At 46.3% G+C, this 25,334-nt stretch overlaps 1 protein-coding gene across 5 annotated transcripts in view; it reads right to left on the reverse strand.

The window, feature by feature from the left end:
• DENND2A (DENN domain containing 2A) overlaps positions 1 to 25,334 on the reverse strand; it is a 57,346-nt gene that overhangs the window by 13,273 nt on the left and 18,739 nt on the right. For 3 of the 5 annotated variants that reach the window (XM_068190809.1, XM_068190810.1, XM_068190814.1), the window contains exons 2-14: positions 21,180 to 21,278; positions 18,323 to 19,534; positions 17,183 to 17,310; positions 13,815 to 13,936; positions 11,280 to 11,477; positions 9,285 to 9,378; positions 7,984 to 8,034; positions 4,895 to 5,082; positions 4,091 to 4,200; positions 3,810 to 3,879; positions 3,113 to 3,190; positions 2,470 to 2,610; positions 41 to 189 (exon numbers count right to left, since the gene is read on the reverse strand). In XM_068190809.1, coding sequence (XP_068046910.1) covers positions 41 to 189; positions 2,470 to 2,610; positions 3,113 to 3,190; positions 3,810 to 3,879; positions 4,091 to 4,200; positions 4,895 to 5,082; positions 7,984 to 8,034; positions 9,285 to 9,378; positions 11,280 to 11,477; positions 13,815 to 13,936; positions 17,183 to 17,310; positions 18,323 to 19,534; positions 21,180 to 21,250 — 2,612 coding nt within the window. In that variant the 5' untranslated portion in view covers positions 21,251 to 21,278. Of the gene's footprint in view, positions 1 to 40; positions 190 to 2,469; positions 2,611 to 3,112; positions 3,191 to 3,809; positions 3,880 to 4,090; positions 4,201 to 4,894; positions 5,083 to 7,983; positions 8,035 to 9,284; positions 9,379 to 11,279; positions 11,478 to 13,814; positions 13,937 to 17,182; positions 17,311 to 18,322; positions 19,535 to 21,179; positions 21,279 to 24,582; positions 24,721 to 25,334 lie in introns of those variants that run through there. The other 2 variants (XM_068190812.1, XM_068190813.1) reach the window with 2 other exon arrangements.

The following is a 25,334-nucleotide window of genomic DNA, read 5'->3' on the forward strand; positions in this document are numbered from 1 at the left end:
TCCTTGCCAGCATTTTCTTCAGGGAAATGCAAGAGGGTACCTGAGCTTGTCTGCGATAAAGATCACCCTCCTTTCCAGCAGCAAGGAGGCAAAGACTCTGCTCAGGTGCCGCACGCTGAGGGAGGTGAACAAGGACTCAAAATCAACGTGCTCCAGCCTGGAGTCGAGGGGCCGCCGCAGCTCGATGACCTGTTGGGGACAAAAAGAGCACAGGTGAGCTCTTGCTGCCCACCCAGAGTGTGCCAAGCAAGGACCCAGCAGGTATTTTCACAGCTAGCAGCCCTCACTGATTGCTGGTGAGCACCCACCACACAGCAGTAAGTCCTCAAACACAGTTTTTCCAAAGGCCTCCCTTAAATCCTTCTTCCAGATGAAGACGATCCAGAGTCCACTCCAATAGGCACAGCATGAGATCAACCACAAGATTGTCCCACTGGACTGAGGACAGGGAGCTCTTCATAAGGAGGAAAACTAGTTTGTGTCCAGCTAGGAGTGGTTTTCAGGCTTTCTGGTATTCAAGCAGCAGAATGTCATGGAGCCTTTCAAATCTACACTCTGACTTTTACAGTTACGATTTATTTCTTTCTTACTGCAAGAATCTGGATGACTAACCTCCTGACAATAAATTTTTTATATCAGTTGCAGACAAGAGCAGCCTGTGGGTATATTTCTTTGTTCATATCTGCTCAAATAACGCCTGTCATAGCACCTTAGCACTTCATACTCCTTATCTTAGACAGATGCTTACCTAAGTTGTTTTTGAAAGCCTCCAACACCACACATTTCATAAAGAAAATTACTCTAGTTCCGAACTACCTTCACCAACACCAAGCCTGCAGCTGAAACACGTCAGTGGCAAATTACTTCAATTACTTGTTGTCTTACTCTCAGTATACACTGAGAACAACTGGTCACATTCCTTTCTGTAGGAAACTTCTTGTGTATTGAAAGGTTATCACGTGTCTTCCTTTGTCTTTTGTTTTCTATATTAAGTAAACAATTTTCTCAATTTGCCTGTATTTTCTAGACCATGTAGTAAGCAGAACTGCCCTTCTGGGGCCTTCTCCTAGTGGGTGCATGTTTTGGAAAATGATACTCTAAATAAAATTCCATCAACACTGGTAAGCAGAAAATTTGCTTTCCTTTATTATTCATCCCTTCACTTGCTTTCACAATGAAGGATTTTGTCTAAATAGTACCACACTGTTACTTTTGCTCACTTTATGGCCCACAGTACCACCAGATCCTTCTCTGAAGTACCCTTGCTCACTCAGTAACTTTCATTTGTAGTAGACTACTCCTTTCTTCCTCCCAGCATTTTGCTCTTGTCCATATTGATTTTAACACCAGATCTTCCATTTACAGAATCACAGAATCATTTAGACTGGAAAAGAACTCTAAGATCATTGAGTCCAACTGATCACTGCCATGACAACTAGACCACAGTGCCACATCCAGTCATTTCTTGAACACTTCAATGTGTTTCTTGAATTTAGGGGAGTGGGGCACTTTTAATCCCTTACTCTCCAAAGTGCCTGCCCCCATCCCAATGCCGTACTGTGTAAATGTGGAGTTTATGCCATCAATCAGATATTTAATGAACAGAATCCCAGACACAAACCAGCCACAACATTCTCACAGCGCACCACTGGGACTTTGCTCCTCCAGCACACATTTTTAACCAGCTTTGCATGTTCTCTGCAGTAATGTCATTAGTTGGGACTGTTTCCAGTTGGGTTGAGGAGAATGTCATCATGTAGTGCTCTGCTGAAAGCCCACAGACACAACTTTATCAACTCGCTCGCTTTCCTCCCTCTCACATTCAAGGCATACCATGCCCTGCAGCAAGTATGGCCAAAACGATGTTCAATTTGCCTCCCTCCATCCCCCCACAGTCCTTCAACGCCATGCCCTAAAGCTCTGCACTCTTAAAATCCTCCTGCTGTCCTTGCACCACATCATGTGAGATGCAACACAGATCCTCACCTCCACACTGTGAAAATGCCATTCTCAAAGGCTGCAACATTAGCTTGCAAGGATTTTCAAGGATTTTTTGACCTGATCCACACAAACAGAGGTTCTGTATTAAGGGTGCTGGAGCACATTGTTCAAACCTGTCATTAGGAAGTTAAGTGTGGTGTCCTTGAGCAGATCCAAGATCATATGCTGGGCAGCACAGGACCTGCTGTCTGTGCCTCCTGGCCTCAAGGCCAATGTTCCGTATCCTTTTGCTGTATTAGGCTGTGTGCTTACATTCATTTTTACCATAGGATTTCCATTTAGATTCTGAGTCACTGAAGTCTCCATACCATCCCATCTGGTCCCCTGTTTTACTCCCCAGCTTCCCCCCACAACTGACAGATCACCTCTTCTTGAAGATCCCCAGTGCTATGCCATGGTCCTAACTTTCAGTTGCTAGGCCTGCACCATTTGCTGGCCTGCTTCCCTCTCTCTAGGAAGTGTCTTTACCTCTGTTCCTGAGCCTGGCAAGAAGTTCTTGACTGTAATCGTCCTGCCCAGAGCTGGGAAAGGTGCCTCCATGACACTCCTCATGAGAGGCTGCACCAGGGCTGGGGAAATGCCCCGTCTCTTCTCAACCTCATCCAAGATCTGAAATAAAGGCATGAAGACACAAAACCATGCAAATCAGGAAGAAGGACATAACACCAGGGGTGAAGTGCACCAGTATCTATCTGTGTCCTCTTCTTAATCCAGTATTGACATGGAGCATTGTATCAAAAGAAAGAAGGCAAAAGGTGCAACTGAAGACCCTTGATTTTTTTTAATCAGGAGAAACACAGCTCCAGTGAGGTCACCGTAAAGCTGAAAATTTGCAAACTCCCCACTACACTCAGAGTCAGGACTCCACCTTTTAACCTCCCTTGCATTCTGGGAGTTCTGCTGAAGGAAGAAGACAAGAGCTGACAATCTAGTTTTCCTATTAACTGTGCTTTTGCTAGGTTCTGGAATTGGCATGTGGTTGCCTCACCAACGTCATTTCAGATCCCTTCTTCAGCTACTGGCTTCCCTGATCCCCATTCATTCAGGTGCTGGCTTCGGTCTCAGGTCCCTCTTCACCTACAGCACAAATTCCCTCTTTCTCCCCCCTCACCTTAGAGAAGAGATTGAAGCATCCAAGGCGACTCACAATGCAGTAAACTTCTGGGAGACGCTTCCCTTTTCCACTGGGCTTTCAAGACAAACACAAACACACACACACACATAACCAAGGAAATGTCAGAGGTACGACTACTGCAAAGATAGAGTGACTGGTCTTTTAGTTTGTGCATCTCACTGGCTGGCTCAGAAACTGGCAGGCATTTGACAGTATGGTGATGATGACAACCTGGCTCAAACCCTGGTACACCAGACACAGGGAGGAGAAATGGGCACATCCACAGTGTGGTCCCAGCTTACCTAAATCAAATGACAAAGGTAGAGCAGACTCATCTACAGAGACAACTCTGAACCTACAGGACCAGCACAGGTTTATACAACTGTTTAATAGGTATCCAAACCTAAAGAGGATAAGCCCTGTCTTCAGCTTCAGGGGTGAAACAACAGTCTATGGCCGTGGTAAAGTGCTGGTGCAAGGGGAATGCAAGAGAGTTATGTCTGAAGTGGAGGATGGGACATGGAGAGGGACTTTGGCACTGAACAGAAGAGAGCAAAGCTGGTCTATTGCCGCTCTTTTCATTCCACACTGAAAGAGAAGAGCAGCAGCTTTCCACTTTCAAGAATGGGTGCCAGTAACACCAACCCCACAGAAGGCTGCACCACTAGGAAAAGAAAAACTCAGGGATAATTACCAGCAGTCTCCTACAATACCCAAATCGTCTGCTTCCATCTTCCCCCGTCAGGACAAATGAAAATGTCTCACTGCAGAAAGAGAAACCAGAATGACAAGATACCCATCAGCCACATTACCAGTCCCAGACATACAAATCCAATAAACTCCCAGTATTTCTGCATTTCCCATACACCCCTCTCAGAGTTCTGCCCAATCTTCTACCATAACAGCTCTTGTATTTAATTAGCTTGATAAAGAAATCTGTTTATCAAGAGTCAGGGTACAAAGTACAGTACTTACCTGGCAAATTGATGGATGGGGGCCCAGTCCTTTGCATCAGGGAAGCAAAACTGGGGAATAGCTTTCAACTGATCTTCTGCCTCACGCATGAATTTGAAGGAGCGCTCAAGCTAGCAGAATAAAGAGAAGGAATGTTTCCAATTAGTCATGTGGGGATGGAATGACTTCAAATATTTTTCCTGTGACAAATGAAGAGGTGATGACAGAGGCTAAGCTTCTGCCTGGAAGATATTAAAATTCTGTGATTCTGGCTCACCTAATCTTTAGATATCTCAAGGTAACTCTGTGCCCCCAATTCCACCAAGCCCTGTCTCTGCAGCACCTGTCTCTGCTATATTGTGCCTCTAATCTTTGACACACCTTCCAGCAAGGGGCAAGAGAACCGAAGTCTGAGGGGAGCTCTGATCACATCCCATTTACAAACACTCTGTCACACTGGCTCTGTGTTTCTCCCATTCCTCCTTTCCCATTTTGAGCTAGGCTATCACCGAAAGCCATTCCTTCCCTTTCAGAACATCTATCTTCTCCCAACCATCAGTTCTCTTTAGAGAGGAAAGGGGGAGAAAGGGAATAGCTACATAAAAGTCATAGCCAAGGGCAGCAAAAGAGCTAAATCAGCTGCTCTTTCAGGAGTGAGCAATACCATGACAATACTCAGGCAGTGACTGAAGCCCTCCCACTGTCTTCAGTCTCCCTTAATGCTGACACAGCAGAGGGTCACTGACACAACTCGTGGTCAACAGAGAAGCTGCAGCTCCTCCAGCGATCCAAGTGCCCCACACAACCCAAGACAGCCAGGCAGACCTTCAGTGGGAACTGCTGGGTGACCTCAGGGATGTAGGCAGCCCCAGCCTGCTTCTTGTGCAGCGACACCACGACAAAGTACTCGAAGAGCTGCCGCTCCTGGTACTCAATCAGGTCCCGCTCCAAGGTCTGGTACCGCGGGGTTTGCTTCAGCCGCGACTTCACGTGCACCAGGCGCTGGCTGTGAGCTGGAAACACGGAGAGAGCCTGGCTTAGTCTGGCTCTGCACAGAGCATCAACAGTGCCTTGCAGAGACCCAGGGATCAACCTGAAATCACCTCACTGCAGTGGCTTTCTCAGCAGCTGACTAAAAGATGGGAACCATTTGGAAGCTGCACTGTAAATATTGACAGAGATGGGCCATAATCTTGTGCCATCAACCTGAAGAACTTTGGCAGCAGAAGGACTTCATGGATAGCTTTTACAGCCCAAGCTCAGATCCATGTAGGACATGATGTAACAGATAATGTCCAGCCATTCATCCTAGCACTCATTTATGCACTTTTCAAAGCCAGCACAGTGAGGTAATTGACTACCTTTGTTCAGAGGAGGCTGTGGGCAGCAATCCCCACGGTTTTACAAGACCAGCACCTGGGTCAGGCCAGGGTTCTGCTGTCTGAGTAATGCTGGGGACTCCCAGCTCCAGCACACAGGCTGGGCTGTAGGCCAACAACAAAAAACATGTGAAAAGAGGTGCCAGTGAAAAATGCTGGCTCATGCCAGTTCTTCCTGTGCCTAAAACTAATCTCTCAGTGCCATGCTTCTCCAAGTTCACCCAAGACAATGGGAAAACAAGAAATATTGCCAAGCAAGCTGTAACTGCAGCACACACATGAGCCATGGGGCAATAAACATTCCAGCATGGAAAGTAATGAAAAGTTGCCTGCTGAGAAGAGACCAGATGAGATTCCTTGAGACCACCCCCCTGCTTTGTTCTACAGTTGCATCCCAAATTAAATCTCCATGGTGTCTCCCTTATCCCTGCTACAAAAGAAAGAAAGAAATAACTACAAGTAGAGACTACAGCACATTCTCACAGCTTTGCCTTTTGGGAAGGTGGGTGACAATGCAACTTTTTGATGGAAACAACCATCCCAGAGACACTATTGGAATTCCAATACATAATATATCTGCTTGGGAGACAGGACTTCCTGAGAAATGGTATATACTTGTTGATCTTTTGTCTGGTAAAGTTGTGCCACTCATGGACTATTCCGGACAATGTAACTTAAAGCAATCTCGAGGTGCCTCTCTAATCAGAAAGTGTAACAAACCCTGGGCAGTTAAGGCCTTGGAGAGATGGCTTAGAGTCCTTTTTCTTGTCACCTACTATGTTATTTGCTCTAGGGCTGTAAAGCTTTCAGAAGTGGTTTCTGTTTCACCAGGGACTTCAAAAGGAGCAGTGTCACAGCAATGCTGAGTGCTTCTGAAAAGCTTGCTCAAGATCTACACTGTTTATATTCTAAAGATACCAGAATTTTACTGCTGTCATCATGGCAGAGTTTGTCTTCCAAGGTTTTTCTTTTCCAAGGGTCAGCACTTCCAGCTCTGACATGCAAGCCTTATGATTCACTAAGTCTCAGATGATGTACACTGACTTGCATGCAGAGGTACCTGGCTGGTGTGGTTGATGTCTTACACAAAATGTACGAAGTCCCAAATACAAGAGATCTGCTAAATCATCTCACTTTCCTAGTTAAAAATAGGGATGTCAACAGTTCAACAAGGCATAAAGCAGAATACAGTTGCAGTTAGAGCAAAAAGCAAGTGCCAGAGCTCCTGTTCACACTTAGGCAGACTTGCATAGTCACTGAGACCCAGGTTTGGATTTGGATATTGTCCAGAGCCCAGTGCCGTTGGATTTGAGATGACTTCATATGATCTCCATCATCCTATCTTTAGGGAGTTCTGATCTGCAGTTACAGAGAAACACAGGATGATGCACGTGACTCACTATGGCAACCAGCAGCAGACAAGAGTTCAAGTCTTCCTGGCCACATCTACACTGCCTTTCTCAGCTAAATTTGAACATGGTTTGTATTTTCACAACATTTCAGGAGGGTTGTGAATATACTTTCTGCACCATCCTGGTGCAAACCCTCTCTCCTGTCTCCAAGCTAGCCTTAGAACCTGTCAAAGGTAGGCACTGGCAGCAATTTTCAGCTTGCTCTTGCTAACATAGCAATACAGATAAAAGCTTCAATGCAGATGAAAGCAAGAGCATACAGTAGTTCTTGAGTGGGAAGCTGTGCACACAAGAGGGAACTCAGCCTAAGCTTTCACTTCTAAAAACCTGGAGAGGGTGAGAATGAGCACTCCCACTCACAATGCATGGTGGCTGACACATAGCCCAACTGCTGCTCATGCCTGTCTTTTCAGCTTGGAACTGAACTGACCTGCTATCCAGATCTAATGTGCATGTGAGTCAGGAAACTTTGGAATATGAGGGAGTTTCCATCTTCCATTCTAGCTCTACCAGGATTTTAAATATGCCACACAAATTTCCAAAAGACAGCAACATCCTCAGAATGTGCAGGGGCTAATTACCAGTACAAGGTTTCAGAAGAGTATTTTGGAGACCAGTACAGTGAATAATCCTACAAGAGTGAAGGAAGAAATGCAATGCTTTATCCCAACCCAGCCAGTGCAGGAGAGTTTAACCAACAATAAATCACAAAGTGCAACTCTGTTTTCCTAGCTAGCCAGTCTGGCTGGTGGCTTTTCTGCCATGGTAAGCATGTGGTGAGGTGTCTGGACATCCAGTGCCATGCAACACTGCTTCTGCCAGTCTGGTCACACATTTCTGACTCTGCACTTAGAGAAATCTCACTGTATTTCCTCAGTGTCCAATACTCCTCCTGGCAAAGTCAGTCAACAAGGAGCTTTGATGGGAACTGGAAGAGATGTTTTGGGCTCCTGTAGCCCACTGCCCATGGATTTTCTCCTGCAGCATTGAGATCTTCATCTTCTTGCTATGTTCCATGCAGAAATAAGCTCCTTCTCCAAAGGTAGAACACAGAGATCTTGTCCTAGGAGCTCAGAGCAGAGTTTATCAGGAGCCATTTGCTCTCTTCACACATTTGCCTTACCTTTCAGCTTCTCTTCAGTGTCACTGTCTGATTCACTGTTTTCATCTGTAACTAGGGAAAAAAAATAAGTGGGAAGATGAATTAAGGAAAGTCTATTTATAGCTGTGCATTTCTTACACTGGCATGAGAAAGCTGGGTCTGGCAACTTCAGGGGGAAGCAGTTTAGGTCCCAAAGGCCTTGTTCTTTTCAAGGGTGCACATATCCACAGATATTCAGCTTACCAAGCCTGGTATCTTCTCATTCATTCAGGGAAAAAAACACCCAAACCAACAACAGCAAAATCAATTGTGCACAGCCAGAAGAGTTGCATAAAGAATAAAATGCCAGAATAGTATTTTACCCAATAAGCACAACACCAAGGCAAAATACTCATTAATTCTGGGACATGGGATAAAACCAAGAAAAAGAAAGAAAGAAAGAAACAAAATTGTCAGACTGAATCAGATTCAAGGTCTGTATGGTCCAATGATTATTTCTCTGATTGATGGGAGAGGTATAAAAAGGGGTATAAAAAGTCTGGGGTGCTTCCCCCGAAAGTTCATATAAACCCACTCATCCACCCTGTGGCTGTCTATGCTTTATGAAATAGGATAAACAGTAACAAATAATTGTGGGAAACAAATAGAGACGGTCACTTTTGCTGGAAATTAAAGTGTTTTGGAACAAAAATCCCATTTTGGAAAGACTCAATCTTAATTTTTACAGAGATGAGATGCTTAAAAGTAATTGCTCTGAAGTGTCTGAATGCTTTGGGCAAGTTGTTAATTGACAGTGGGAGGCTGAAAGTCTCAATCCTGCTATGATGGAGATGGTCCTACAGTCAGTTGCAGAAACCCTGATTCCCAACTGAGGCTATTTGTTTATTGGGATGGTGAAAGAACCAGGGCTGTTCCAGAATTTCCTGTCTTCCATTGGACAGCTCACTGAAGTGACACATTCCCACAAAATATTTTGATCTCAACAAATCAGAGTTTCTGGACAGAACATTCCTCTCCATAGCTTCCAGCAAGTTCCAGAAATAAACATCAAAAAGAGGGGACATGTTTGGGGTGACCTATAAGGTTATCATGCAAAGCCATGGACTGAAAATGAAGCAAGAAAAACAGAAAACTTCCATTTTAACCAAAGTAATTTGGGCAGAGGAACAGCCCTTATCTTACAAAAAAAATGTGTGGAAACCCCAACTCAACCTTAGTCTGGACTGGAAGAAGTGCTAGAAAGTGTCACATAAACCACTAAGGCTGTCTAAAGTCCAGGGCAAGTCCTCAGAAAGATGTACGATGATTTGAAGCTCCCTTACCTTTCCCTGAATTGCTCTCTGTAGACTGTGACAGTCTCTTGACACGTTTCTTTCCCCTCCGTGCCTCGTAAATGGCATTGATTTTCAACACGAGCTGCTCAGCAAACACACAAACAAACAAGGTTGATTTCCTCCCCAGGCAAGAAACTGAGTTAGAATTTAGTGCAAAATCTCTTTATCCCAACCTTGGCCATACTGAAACTCTTCCCTTGATGGTGCAGGAGGCACATTTCCCAGGATCTATGCTGTACTGCCCATGGCCATGCTCACTCTGGTACAGCAGAGCCCAGGGTAACAAACCCTGACCAAAGGCCACACCTTAATGCACTTCCACAGCTGTATTGGCTACACAGAGTCCATCTGTCCATACCATGATCCACGCTCCAGCGAGCACCAGAGGGTCCCTTGGCAACCTGTCCTGGTATGAAAGTTTGGAAGCAGAAAACTGGCTGAAGGATGACTGAAGAAATTGAGAAAGGTGGAGGCCAGTGATACTGAAATATTTTACACTAGTGGTTTCTTTTGCAAATCCTGTAACCCCTGTGCTCCCAGCTGACCAAAAGAGAGAACATTTCAGTGTTGAGCAGTGCTGGGCTTAGTGGCTCATTCAGTGCCTCTGGTCTCCCTGTCCATTCCTGCAGGGCAGGGGACTTGCAGCAGAGCCATGCCAGGCTTCCTGCCTGAGCAGACCTGCCTCCTTCTCAGGGTCCCAGGCAGGATATGGCCACAGCATTCAGATTTATTCCATAAATAACTGGAATAAACTCAGATTCCGCATTTATTTCCACATGTCTTGCAAGCTCAAGGTAAGACAGGCCCACCACTACTTGGTCAGGCAACTCTGAACACAAATATTTAAGTGGGAGGCAGGATGCTCTGATGTGGAAGTGCAGCCTTCACCCAGATGTCCAGCTCAAGTCTCAGGTGATGCTGCCCTTGACACAGCAAACCTCAGTTCTGGGCTGGTCCTGCAAAGCTGCTCAGTGGCACTGTGGGGTAAATAAATACTTGGAATCCTCTCTTCAATTGATATAAAAGTATGTGTGAACACACTGACAGAGCTCAAGCCCATGCACAGATGTGAAGACATACTGGGAAAGAAACCCTAAACATTTGCAGTCTTTGGCTCATTCCTGAAAGACTGAGGCACACAGAGAGAGTATTCAAAAATCAGATATGCAAACATGAACACAGATCTGGCAACCAGGAAACAAAGAAGATACACAAACACATCCCTTTTTCCCCAAATGCAAACTGTGGGTTTGGAAAAAAATCACCACAGACTGTCCCTGGTAGCCTCTGCTTGTCCTGCAAAGACCAGGATAAGCAACTGTGTTTTTATAACTGTATTTTTGAAACATTCAATAGAGAGACTGCTGCCAAACCTCATTTGGACCAAACACACATCCTGCCAGATCTGAAAGAAAATAAAATTTATACAGAGTAATGCTGTATCCAAGTAAGAAATAGGAAATGTTGCTGCAGGAAAAAAAAAAAGTCCTTTTGTCACCCAATTGTCATTAAGTTCATTGCTCACCTACAGTCACACCTTAAATTATAAACAGCCAGCGCATCAATCAGAACAAGAAAAGAACAACAGGTTTCCAGGAGGAAACAAACACACAACACACAGACAATTTCTGACTGTCCCATCCAGGAAGCACAGAAGGAAGTATGATGGGGTACATCTTCTGCAAAATATTAACTGTTTTTTCCCCTCTGACATACTTCAATTTCTATCCCAAGATTACAATGCCTTTTTTTTTTCTTATTATGAAATCTCAGATGGAAAAATAACTTCTTTGAAAGGTGCAGACATGTTTGTGTGCCTTCTCCTTCAGGCAGAAAGGGGGTTAAACACAAGTCAAGTCAACAGCCAGGACAGCAGCTACTTTGCAGGGATGCCAGACACTGGAAACTAAAGAAAATCTGGTCTCATACTCACATTCCTGCCTGGAAGAAGCCAAACAAAAAAAGACAAAGCCCTAGATTTACCTTGGGAATCTTCCTTCTCCTCTTGCCATTCTGAGAGTCTCCCAAGGAGAAGAAGGTGTCATCTGGACTGCTGGGGGTTGAGGGAGGGCTGATTTTGGACGGTGACCCAGTCCCGTCCCGGCTCAGTTTCCGTATGTCTGGCAGTTTGAAACTCCGCCGCTCTGAGTTTTGCCGGAAAAACATGGGCTTTGAAAGCAACTGGAAATGAAGGAGAAGAAATGAATGACCACAGACCCTCGAGTATCTTTACTCCATTGCTTACACGGTCATATCAGTAAATCCAGTGGGGCAGACACAGCACTCAGTTGTCAAAACAGCCTGAGAGTGCCCACGGATTTCTGCACATGCAGGAAACCCATGCAGCTGCCAGGCTACATCTTGGCCAGCAATTTAACCACCCCATTTTCATTCCAGAACAGAACACAAGCTCAGGGGTTGGCCAAGAAGGCCTCGCTCCAGTGTGAAAAAAAAAATCTCCCAGGATTTGGGTAATGCAGAGGCTGGGATTGTAAACAGGACAAGACTAACCAAACAACCACAGACATTTGGGATAAGGAGCAGCTAGCCAGGAGGGACAGAGAAGCAGTGACAGCAGGCAAAAAGCACTGTCAGCATGGCTGCCTTTGACAGGAGCCAGAATCAGATATTTCAAAGGGTACAAGAGATGCTGTTAGACAATTACTGAGACTGCTTTCCTCCTTAACTCATTAGCAAGTTTGGTGGGAGTAAAACAGAAGATGTTTAAGTAGCAGAGTGAAGTTCCTAAAGTCTCTGACCAAAAATAGCATCAGAGAAGTAGAAAGCTAAGCTCCAGATAAAGAGGGGCAAACTACTTCTCACCAGAAAAATGCTCTATAAGAACAGTTTTTATCTTCTCCTACAGAATTTCCCAGTAGTTATGACAAGGTAAATTGCACCTTTTGTGGGAACAGTATCTGCACTGCCAGAGGATGTATCTGGCACTAAGAAGTGTGGGGGAGAGTTATCCAGCCTAATTCTGAGCAATTCACAGCAGCACCGTGACTGTAGCTGAGGCAGCACCACCATCTGCCTCCATCTGCAGACATACTCAGCAGTTATTAGTCACACCAATTAATCCACTCAGTTAAGCTCAGGTGTCTCTGGATTCGGCAGAAGATGCTCAGGTCACAAAAACATTTGCCACCTACAGAGAAGTCATGTAAAGATGAGCCTGTAAGGAATCTTTGCACTGAAGAATCTCATTCTGCACCAGGGATATGAGCTGCTACATCTATAGTAATCCTGAAAGTCTGTCCAGACCCATTCCCCATCACTGCAGCCTGGCCAGGCTCTCCAGCAGGATGAAGGCTGCAGCTGCAAGCCCATTAGCTGCAAAGAGAGCTGCAGCATTTCTTTTCTGTCTGATGCAGATCAGGGCTTTTAGACACCAAAGCACAGTAGAGTAACATAATGACTCCTGTTCAGCTCTCCTGCTGGGAACAGCATCTCTGGTGAAAGGCATCCCTGTGCAGCACTGCGGCCCCTTTCCACAGCACACGTGGGAATTCTGGGGGCACGGGTGACTGCAAATCTCTCTGAGGTAGATCAACCTCATCCCAACACTCATACACATGGCCCCTTGCTGCTCTAGACTTAGCTAGCAACAAGGAGAATGGATTGAGAACCACAGAACAATTTTCACTTTAAAGAGCTGAATTATCCAAAATCACCTCAGTTGCTGATTAAGCTGGTTGGAAAAGAGCAGCACGTCAAGGAATGCTGCCCATAAAACTTCTGAAAATGTTGGATAACAGCTCTAATAATTGTTGTTACTTGGAAAGCATGAGAAAACCCTTTGGCTTAAAAAACCCTAAAGCTGTGTTTAGATCCCTGCTATCCACTCTGGACCCATCTATTGCCAAGATGACTTTGGCTGTCATGCTGTCCCTGTGTTCCTAGGCTTGGATTATCTAAACAGGCACCATGAATCAACCAAAGCAGCTTGGGAGGCTGAGAGAGCAGGGCCTTGGTAAAAACCTTGAGCTCTCTCCAATCAAAGCTTTACCTCTTCTTTTGGTTCCATGGACAAGGAGGAAAAAGGCACCAAGCTGTGAGCTGGGCTGTGGTGGGGACACCCTTCTAGCACTTCCTCTCCACCCAGGGGACTGGCATTGCCTTACTTACCAGCAAATTGTCTCACGGAGAGAGCAAAAAAGGCTCCTGGGGGGTGGGGGATATGCTGCAGAGACACCTGGGCACCAGCATGGGCAGACTGCACTGCCCAAGACACTGAGACAAGGCTACTGCAGGCCTTGGATTACCCAAATACTTCCATGCCCTCTTTGAGGGGAGGAAGGTCTTCCCACACTACCAGGGAAGGCAATCCTGAAGTGAAAAAAAGTGAAAGTAAACCATTTATGTAAGGGAATGCTGGTTTGTTTTTTTACCTCACTGAAGGGCTGTATAAAGGAAAAATTCCTAACATAATGAAGGTGTCCACTTTTTCCACACAGGACCTGGATTTCACCCAAAAGCTTTCTGGAGCAGAAGAGGTGGCCACTTGAATCACAGTACCTTTGTGGGAGTCCCAGGTACAGAAGAGGTGGGGGATGCTGGGAAGGTCAGGACACATTTCTTCCCCAAACAGCGGCTGTTGGTCTCAATGTCTTCATAAGGGTTTTCCTTTGATGGTGGATCTGCAGCAAAAAGCCAAAAGCAAAAGATTCTAAGTGCAGAAAATCTCTGAGGTATATTGCCATAACAATCCGTTTAGGGATCTGCCGGTCTTCTCCCACCTCCCACATCAGACATAAAGACCTGTTCTCAAGCATTCCTGCAATTGCTTCATTCTCTCCATAGCCCTAGAAGTCCAGCTGCTTGCTGGACAGTGTCCAAACCCTGACACAGACAAATGCAGCCATAGAAACATATCACAGATATTACAGATGGAAAAGACCCTGTGAGCCCTCAAGTTCATTTTCCAGCATCCAGAAGAGCTGTGATGTTCTCATGCACACTGGTTCATAACTACATTTCCTTCTTTCCAGACCTCTGCTTGGAGTTGCTCAATGAAACTGTGACCTGAAGCCTGGCATGAAGGTCCTCTCTCTGTTTAAGCCCCACATTTAGGGGGATGACATCTGGTTACCATTTACTTGGGGCTGAAGTGATGCCCTGCTCTCGGGCTGACTGCAGGAAGGTTTAATCCACTCTCTGGACATGGATATCTATCACACAATCCAGGATTTCAAGCACGTCTACCAATCATGGAGACCTCAATCTCACACTCTGTACTTTAGAAAGAGGGAAGGATTAAGCCACTCAAAGTTAGGATGCTCTTCCCCTGGAGAAGGATGGGGGGGAGGACATGTGGCACACAATGCACACATCTGAAGTAGGTTCCTTTCTTCCCAGTAATTCTGGAGATGAGGCACACAACTAATTTGAGTTTTAAACACCCAAAATCATATGTAATGAACTTCTTGTATCCCACTCTTCAGCAGTACTAGGGAATATAAGCCTAAGTGTGTTCACAAAGAGCACAGCTCTGACAAAGCAGTTTGTGACATCTCCACCCAAGCAGCTAAGAAACCACTGACAAAGGCTTAGCCCAAGCATCTGCACAGGCAAATGATATGTTATGAGCCTTGTCTCTTCGATGCCCTCATTTCATGCCATATCCCACTGGACAGCTGGGACTCAAAGCAACTGCCTTTCTCTTACTGTCACATAATGCTTGGTTGAGAGTAAAGACTGGAAGCCAGGGGTGCTGCAAACCCCTGCAGCAGGACCAGTAATGGCTGTGGGATCCGTCTGACCGGTGCACTCCCACCTGCCTGCCCAGCTGGGGCTGCGGCTGAACTCTTCAGACAAGGACAGAAACCCAAGCCTTTCCCAGCACTGTCCTCTCCAGTAGCTGGTGACACCCAGTGCTCCAGCAGGGAATCCAAATTCACCATGGAGAGGGCAAGTGGGTGTGATACCAGCAAAGCAAGGCTGCACTAACACTTGGTCAGCAAACATTCTCCTGGCCCTGAAACTGGCTCCACTTTCTAATTTCAATGGCCTCTTTCAGTATTGAAAATATACTTCAGCTGTCATGCAACTGGGAAGACTGGAGAAAAAAAAGAACAAGCTTGGATTCTGTCACCTGTCCCATCCTCAAACTGCTAAACAAGTCAAATTAGCTTCAGTCTAGAAGAAAGAACACCATTTCCCTCTTTTTTACAAATAAACCTTGTCATCCATTGGCCAGCTTCCAATATGCCAGGTAAGCAACGGTGAACAGGGGAAAAGAGGGTGCATGAAGGAAATCGGTGTGACTTGCTGGGAATTGGAACCATTATCCCACCAGCAGCTGAACACCTCCTAAATCACACATATGATCGTTTGTATGGGTGTGTTTGCATGTCCTGATGGGCACATGTGATTGTCTGTGGGCCAGCAGCAGTGTCCTGTGGCTGAAGTCTTGCTTCCCCCTCCACTGGTGAGGTTTTCACATGATGTTTGTCTTGTGGATTAAACTTGTCTGTGGTCTTGTGAAAAACAAAACTGCAGCTCTTTATTTTGAGTTATCCCTATCCACCCCTTTTCCCAAGCTTCCATGGTAACACCACCAGGATTGCAGGAACCAATTAAAGATCACTGACTCCAGGCAAAGCCTTAACATGCAGCAAGAAAACAAAAAACAAACATGCTCTATTAGCTGACAATTACCTATAACTTTGTTTTCTTCTAATCTTTGCAAGTAAAAGCTGGAGGGGAGAGGAACTTCAGGCTGATACTTGAGTTCCCTGCACACTTGGGACATGGGGGTGTGCTTGTGTTTGAATAGATGGATTTGCCTTCACAGCCACTCTGTAATGCTATCCATGTTATTCCAGCTGACAAGGTGACCCTTACTCGGTGGTTTCTGAGACCTCCCATCATGACCCAACAAAAAAACCCTACAGCAACTGCTTAGACACTCCCTGTTCCTTTGGCCCCCCAAGTGAAGAGAAGAAAAAAAGCAAACACAAGGTCCTTAGCTCCACAAATGAGGCCGACAGCTTCAAAAATGTCAGAAAGGACGGATTAGAATTGCCTTGTCTGCCATCAGCTCCAAAGGAACATGATTCCTTTAAGAGTCCTTTCTCATTAAGTATGATCAGATTTTACTCATATCAAAAGAATAATGCCTGGCCTGCTCCTGAGAAAGTGCAGCTCCTCCTATGCTGAACAACACAGAGCACCTCTGTAGGATTACAGCAGCATGGCAAGAGCTGCTGCAGCTATTCCCTTCCTAATCTGCTGACCTCTGCCAAGAGATTTATGCAGAACCAGCCTACAGCTACTAAAACTAATTAAGGGCATTTTCAAAGTGGACACTTCTATGTTCCATCAAAGGCCACCTAATTCAAAATATTAAAAAATACTATATAAATGGAGAGCGTTACAGGAAGTAGTCTTCAAAATGGCATTGATCTGACACTGAAGTTAGAGAACTAAATAAAACTCAATTTCAAAGAGTGTGGGACCCAGTTTCTTAATTGCAATGGTACCTGAAGCCATACACAGTCCTTCCTGTTCCTGAGCTGTGGAACTGACTTCAAGGCTAAGTTTTCAGACTGTTCGCATTATCTCAGCGGTGACAAAATCACCACAATGGGCAGATCAGAGCTGTGAGAACTAATCCACAGGACAAAAGGAAGGCAGAGAAGATATTCCAGCAAAAAATAAAAGCTGTTTCCCATATGCCTCAGGTTTATCTTTGAAGCTGATGAGCTTTGAAGTACCCCCTCCATTTTTCTTATTACTTGCCAATAACATGCGCTAAATGTGTCCTGGTTTCCATTTGGATAATAAACACACTTTATTCAGCACCTCTGCTGAATGCCTGTTGACCACGAGCCCCTGCTGCTCAGGACTAGCAGCCAGCTCCCTCCCCTGTGCAGGGTTCCTACCCAGGATGTCTTCATAGACGTTCTCCTCAGATAAAGTGCGTGTGAGGGCCAGCTTGGTCTGCGCGTACCAATCCACCCGGCCGTGCTCGGATGACGACTGCAGCAAGTCTTCAAACTCATACGATTTCCTGCACCACGGAGAGGGGGAGGAGGAGCAGAGAGGAGAGTGATGCAGTTAACCAGCATTTATAACCAAATTACAGCTAATTAACTTCTCCAATGTGCGGCACAGCTGGCAAAATAAATTACTGAGAACATTTCGCTGCCTCATCCCATATAAAGCATGAAAATGCAATACTAAGATTGGCTGGTTTTATCAGCCACGCAAATAAAGGCATTTGGGGGTGCCATAGATAATCTGGGTTGTTATGGCAATAGCACACTGTGAAGATGCAAGTGTGAAATGGCACATCCTGGAACACTGCACAGAACCTTAGGACATGAGAGCTCCCATTTACAGCACAGATCTCACCCACGAAAAGTGTAAGAGGGCCCCAAAATTGGCTCTCTGATTGGCAGAGAAAAAAAATCTTGCTTGCACAATGGAAGGAAGGGTAAAACTGTGCCCTTCATGAGCAAATCTAGCAAGTTTTGATTTCCTTTCTGCAACAGAGCCAGAAACTTTTAAGTGACAATTTATCCAGAGGGCATTAGAAAAGCTGTGTATTTTATGTTCCACACCCCAAAAATGTGTGACAATCATGTGGGAGGGGATAAAAGGCAAGCAAACACTCCAGAAGAATACATACACATCAGATTCACTGAGGTTTACTATGGACAGTGAAAATGCTCCAGTAGAGACTAGAGATTATCATTCCAAACACTGTTCCAGACCAGCTGTGGTCATTTTGTAATTAAGTAGAGTTTCTCCTAAGAAAACCAAAACAAAACCTCAAATGCCTCAATTTTGGGCTTGAAGGTTAAGCCATGTAATACAGTAACCTTAAATCTGCCATGACTTATCCCTCCACAGTCACCCTGTGGAGTAGTGCTGGCCACTCCTACATTCTCGGAGACATGACTGAGTGCTGATTATGCTGGAGATTCTGAGCAAAAAGGGAAGATTTGTCTCAGAGAAAGATGGGAAGGTGGAACTCTACCATGAAGACCCAACAGCTTCATGAAACAAAGCCCCAGTACCTGTGGTCAGCGTTGTTCTTGTGCTTCCCGCTCCAGAGCCTCCTGCTGACAGCTGATGGAGGAGGAGAGGAGGGCAGAGGAGGGGGAGGAATGGATGGCAGAGGGGGTAAGTTTCTTTTATTCCTAACTGCTGGCACCCAGTCCTCTTCCCCCTCATGTTTGAAAGTCCGCCGAGGCTTGGGCAGTGGGTTGATGAAGGGCTTCTTCTCTGGCACTCCCGGCTCTGTGTACACATTCTCCACCGTGCAGTGCTTGGATTTCACATGAGAAGTTCTGACCTCTTCTAGAGTCCCAAAAATCGGCTCACTGATGTCAGAGTCCACACCAAGAAGCCTTTTGTTGAGCTCAGCCCCACATACGCCCTCATGGCCCTCGGGAGCGGTGTGCCCTTGTGCTGCCTTCTCCTGCAAGCACTGTGGGGAATAGTAAGTACCAGGCAACTGTGGCTGCAGCTCTGCTGAGCCATCTTTCAAAGCCTGCTCTAGCTTCTTGACCTGACGAAGCACTGAAAGGTTCTCCTTCTGGACCTCCCACTTCCCACCTTTCACCTCCTTGCATTTTCCAGGGCTGAACTCCATTTCCTCATCCTTCTGCGCTTCCCCTTTTCGCTCTGCTGCTTGCCCTGTGCCTTTCTGAGTTCCTGTTTTCCGCTCATTCTCTTTGCCTGCCCCTTTGCACTCCAGTTCCCAGCTCTGAAGTCTCTTGGTCTCTGCTTTCCGAGTCACCAGTGCTTCCCCACTCATCTTCTCAGTTACACAAGGCATCCTGTGCTCCTCTTTAACTCCTGGCTCCTCCTCTCTGCGAGGAGCAGACTGTGTTTCCTTTTTCCCTTCCCATTCTGAAATTTTGTCCTTGATGCTGAAGGACTTATTCCTCAAGCCAATTTTTCCAGGTGACCGTATATTCTGAGTGCCTCCTATCTGTCTCCTGATGATTTTATTGTTTTCTTTGACATTCAGATCCACAGACGGGTCACTGATGATCATTTTAGGACTAAGCATGTTCTGCTGAAAGCAGTCGAGCCTTGGATCCAGCATCAAGTTCTCCAAGGCTCCCAGTGGGTTCTTCACCACAGAAGAAACTGGTTCAGCTTCAGGTGTTAAACCCAGGGCAACAGAGGAATCTTCAGAACATTTCTCACTCAAAAATCCACACAAAGGTTTTTCTAATTCCTTCACAGCTGCTGTATTGTTTTTATCTGCAAGCTTGATCCTGCATATCAAAGGCAAAAAGGAAAGAAACATTCACTGCCATTGCTCATCCTTGGTTTAGTTCATCAGCTCCTCAAGCTTTACTCATAAAGCTGATGGCAGAGGATGCTCAAACCAAGCACTTGACATGGGCTTAGAGGGGAGGATGCTCAGGGAAAGGTCCTTCTAGCCAGAACATATTGCCCTTCTCTCGTTAAAACCAAGATGAGGTTGGAAACAGAGCCTTTCTCTGTGGAAGAAGTAGGCTGCAGGTAAGAGAGCTATTTTTTGTACATCAGACATGCTGATACCAATAAGAGTTCCACCAATGTGCGTGCGTGTGTGTGTGTGTGTGTGTGTGTGCGCAGAAGTGCAGCAGAGCTTTGGACACCATCAGGCATTAAGCAAACAAATGCAAAATGGACCACCTGTAAACAACAGCAAAATTCCTGCTGTTACACAGAGGAGAAAGCAGCTGGCATTCCTGTAGTGCCTGCTCAGAGGGTCTCTCTCAGTCCATCCTAATATTCCCCAAATGCATATTGACGCCCAAAGACTGCACTTTTATTATTCCATTTCTATGGGCTCTACCATCCCAGTCTTCATGTGCACTTAGTCCCCCCATGCACTCAGGCACCCTCCCACAGCACCCAGAAACCAGATTCAACATTCTCAGAGGAAACATCTTCACTGTTAGGGTCCAAAGTGCAACAAAAATTCCAAATATACTTAGTCTAGAGATTTCCAAGTGTGTGACACCACAGTATCAATACTGTGATATTTTGTCAATATCCTGCTGAGCAGGCAGTTATTCCAACACAAAACGTTTCTGAACTGAAGCACTTGGCCATGTCTTTGAGGTTTGCCTGGGCTTGGGAAACAGCACCAAACAACAAAAGGTAATTGCTGGGATGCAAACCCATATAATTAGTCCCATTTAACGACAATCCCAACATTTAGATTCAACTTGGGAAATTGCCCCATTAATTTAAATGTTTCAATTGTGCCTCTTCCAGAACTTTTGCAGTCTTGCAGGAGTATCTGTGGGGATACCCTATGTGCTGTCAGGCCTGGAGCTTTGTTCTGGAGCTAAGCAGTGTTGGCAGCCATTGCAGACTCAGTTGTGCTGCAGAGTAAGTCTGGGACAGGCTTCTGAGAGGAAATGGGACCTGAGCCACACCTGCTCTTCCTCAGCCTCACAGATATTTAACTCCTGGCTGTGGCAGTGACAACTGTGCTTTGGTTAAGAGCTGGTGCTGTGAACACCACGGTCTTTCCCAAGCTGGACATCACAGTGCCATGGTGGTTGGACCTCAGAGCAGAAGCCACCCTGCAATGGGTGGGGACAGTGGGGCTCCTCTGAGGAGTCTCCAGGGTTAAATACTTCAAGTGCAGGCAGGGCAAACATTGACAGAGATATCATCAGCATAAGTGGTCTTGCCTTGGGGCAGACCTTTTCCACCCCTGTGAGTCTGGAATATTAGAAGTCTGCCTGGATGATTTAACACACAGAATCCCAAGATGGGACCTATGGGGTGTGTTTTAATGTGGGAGGAGAGAGGGACAGTTCCCAGCGGAGAGAAGGTTTCGTTCCTTTGGTTTTCGTTGAGTTGGGGATAATAAACACAAGCAAAGCACACTGGCACTGGAACATGGAAAGCTCTCACCTCTCACCAGACTTGCAGACAGCACCCCCAGACTCGCTGCTCACATCGGCCGCCTTGCTTCCTGTCATCATGTCAGCACACAGCAGGGCAGCAGGTCACCTGCAGACACACACAAGGAAGAAGCATTGCTCTCTGCTCAGCATCCTCCTCTTTTCCTTCTACACACACACGTTTCTCCTTGAAATCCAGGAGAGGAGCTGAAGCAAGACATGACAGCTGTCTGAGGACAGCCCAGGCTTCCTTCCCAGGAAGAGGGGTGACAGCAACACCTCTCAGAAGCCCAGTGAGGAGTTGACAGTTTTTGAGAGCAAAAATTGTCTTTGACTCAGCATCAATTGCTGCACCTTGAATTAAATATGGAGAACATTTCAAGAAGGCTTTTATTGCTGTCAAAATCTCATCAGATATAGTTGTTTTTTCACCTTGCAGAAGACTAAACCAAAAACAATTTTATAACAACCTGTGTTAAGGCCACAAGTCTGAAGTGGCTGCTGGGCATACAACACTGTCACAACATTCAAAGCTTGGGATGAGAAAACATTTTAGCCTGAAGAGACACTGCACTGCAGCCACTGGTCTTCACTCTGGTGGGCCATGTTAGCCTGCTACTGATCTCATTTCAGAAGACAAGTCCTTGTGGGGATAAGACAAATCATTCACAAAAATGAGTCATTCTGTTTGCCTCATGATTTCTAGCACTCTTGGAATGTTTGTCCCTCTCTTTGAGTGCCACTGCTACCCAGTCAATGCAACAGACTCTGCATCCATTTTATTGTGCTGCAATGCTCTTTTTTGTTAAATAGAAACTAGAAGAATTACTCTGTTACTCTGCAGCACCATCTCTGCTCACTTATCAGGGTGATCTGCCTGCTCTAAAGCATTGCAATGACAACAGGCTCACCATCTTGTAGGCAATACTTGGAAAAGTCTCTCAGATATCTCCACCAGCTGGTCTGCCAGAGGCTGCCCTGCCATGCCTGGCATTTGACAAGACCAAGTGCCTCTTGTCATTAAAAAACGTTTAGCCCACCACACCAGAAATAGTAAAGAACAAAAGGATCTCTCGTTTCCACTGTTCAAGCTTTTGGGCAGAGAAAGGAAAAGGGGGGCGGGGGGGGGGGGAAATCAGTTTTGTTTGTTCACAGTTTTCTCTCCCTCCTTTTATTCCATACTGGCAATGTTCCTAAGGCGAGGAGTGAACTCTGGGTCAACTCAATGTGTACACACTCGGGGCAGCTCATTGCTAACCATTTAGCAGACTCTCTTTTCCCAGACAATAAACCCCCTTGGCTTCTCTCCCTCATTAGTAACTGGAACAAGCACCCACTTCACTTCTAGACACAGAGCAGCCTTGCAACACTGTCAAGAAAATTTACCAGCCCAAAGACCAAAATCTATTCATCCATCCGTTAACTGTTATGGATTGAAAATAATGAAAAACTAATCACACTTGTGGCCAAAGAATGACTCACCCAGGCAGCCAAAGCAGATTCCTGCAAAGCTGCAACAGAGTCTGCTCAGCACTTGGTTTACAACGTCCCTAGAGCAGGGACAGTCTCTTCACTCAGCACTCATTCGGTGCCTTGCAGCTCCTTGTCTCTGCCTTTAGCGGTGAGAAATGCAACATTTCTTGTGTCCACACACACAATCCCCATGGCTCTGCTGAAACATCGAATGCTCACTGGGGATGCACTCCTCTGTCTTCATGAGATCACCCAGTTTCCCCATCAGAAAACTCCATCTCTCAGCCTTTTCCAACAGCCCGCGAGCAAACCCTGCCTTGAAGACAAACATCTGAGTACCAGCAGATGTGTGCTGATGCTCGGCACAGTCAGCTCCCTGGCAGGCAAAAAGGAGATGATACAGACTAGAGGTGCACTTGTTTCTTCATCTGTGGTGGATGGGACAGACTCCATCAGCCCTGATTTGCAGAAGTGAGGCACAAAGCAGCTGCTGAGTGCTGCAAGAGTCTCACGGGAAAGGAGCACCACTGTGAGCAGCAGATGAGCATGACTTGGAACCAAGGGCAGAGAGACATCTGTCCCTTCCAGGCACAAGTGTGGCTGGAGTAACCAAAGCAACACACTCATGCTAAGCAGATTAAAGAGTGGTCCAGGAGCTTCCAAAGCTGTGACAACAGCCAGGTACCTACTGACACCCTCACTGACAACACACACTGCCTAGGGAGTGAAGTCATCCCTAGGAGATACATGGGCAGCTGTGCCTTCCCTCTGAGCAGCAGGGCACACATTGTTCCCTCAGCATCACCTAGAGGATCACTGCATCACGTTAGCTGGTTCTGCCCAAAAGTGTAAATATTTATCCAAACACGTCAGAAGACACATGAGGGGGAAAAGAGTCACCTCAAGAATAAAACAGCAGAAAATAATAAGGTACCTCTCAATAAGTCCAACAATCAAATAATTTCCAGGGGCCAAGCACAAGCCCAGAAGAGCTTCAGAGGTCCTATGATCATCTCTTCCAATAATAAGATCACTAGAAATAACTCGCAGGCCTGACCCACAGGCATTGCCAACACCCAACCAGAGGAACTGTGATGGCAATGATGGAAAATTGCCTCCAGCAGACAGAGAATATCTACTTTTGTTTTCCAAGTTTTGGCTCCACAAGGCACCCAGAGCTAACATGACAATTCATTGTGAAGGGCAAAGGGAACTCTTGTCCTTCCTGACTGCCCACATTTCTCCTACAATCAACTACACACTACCCTATGTGCTGGCTCAGGCCCTTTGGAGCATCTCTGTGACCTGCTACAGCTCACTGAGGGTTTCTGACAAAGCACCACATGGAAGGGGCCCAACACAAACCCAGTCTGCTACAAGGGAGGTAATGAGGTTGTGTGCACAGGAGGGGAAGATGGAGGGCAGTGGGGAGAGAGCACAAAAGAGCGTGTGTAAGGCTGGGGAAGGAACACCTTCCAGAAGCTGAGAAGTATTATCTGAAATGCTTTGCTTTCCTGCCTCATGAGCAATGTGACCAGGGCCCTACAAACTGCCTAGAGGAAACCAGCAGGGCTGCATTCCATTAGCAAGAGACCCGAGAAGGACATACACACACCCATCAAGCTGGTACTTCTTGACAGGTTGCTGATTTCTCTAAAAACCACACAAGAACTTTCTACCAGCAATGGGAGGCACAGTCCGGCAGAATCCGAGCCTGAGGCCGCTGCACCTGGTACTTACATCCTGGAGCAGGACATCAAGGCCATGAAAGGGGAGAGAAGATACTGAGCCCCATTTGGAGAACCTTGTCACTGCAATTTATTCCCTGCCATTGTCTGGGGGAACAAAGCAGTCGTCTGATAGTGTTTCAAAATTAAACTGGGAAAGGAAGGACAGGGGAGGAGGCGGGAGGAAAGAGGGAGGGGAGGGAGCTCTCAAACCTGTTGGCTGGACCCTGGGAAGGATGTGAAGTCTCCCAGCAGAAGCCTCTCGGCATATCTCCCACATGCACCCGGCCTCACAATTCCCAGGGCCATGTGATAGGGGCTTCCTGCTACCAAGTGAAGGGAGACCTAGCCCGACCTCTCTCTTCCAAACAGAGTTCCTGCCTGCTTTGTGTTCGCAGAGAGGCGTTTGTTTACTGATCTATCATTGGCATGCAGGAAACAGCCTTGACATGAGCTGTAATCATCTGTCTCCAGCAATAGCTGTTTGGCTTTCTTCTAATTTAAGTTTTCCTCCCGCCCCCCTTCCCGAGTGCCCCCTTTCCCACTTCCGATCCAAACGCTTTTGGAGTACGCACATCTGGTTCAGGGCGCGGGATACTATGAGATGTTTCCAGAGCAACCAGTGAATAAAAAAGAGGCACACTCCCACCCTCAAAGGGCAGAGAAGGCTTCCAGGGGAACACCTCCAGGGAGAGCAAGACACCAGCTTTGCCCACTGCACTTGGTGCAGCCACCAGACGATGACAAAAGCCAGGGGAGCGCAAAGGCCCTGCAGTCCATATTATCAAAAAAACCACACAGACAGCACACAGGTCACACACGGGGGGCCTTGTCTCTGAGAAGGTCAGGCAGCAATGGCATCAAACCTGCCAGGCCTCCCTTCTTTGCAGTGATGTTTGTGGGGAACAAACCAAGCACACCTCGAAGGTGGTTTGGGGATGGGTATTACCCTTGCTGCACGCTGG

Source organism: Anomalospiza imberbis, chromosome 5 (genome assembly GCF_031753505.1).
Source record: "Anomalospiza imberbis isolate Cuckoo-Finch-1a 21T00152 chromosome 5, ASM3175350v1, whole genome shotgun sequence".
In the NCBI taxonomy this organism is placed as follows: domain Eukaryota; kingdom Metazoa; phylum Chordata; class Aves; order Passeriformes; family Viduidae; genus Anomalospiza; species Anomalospiza imberbis.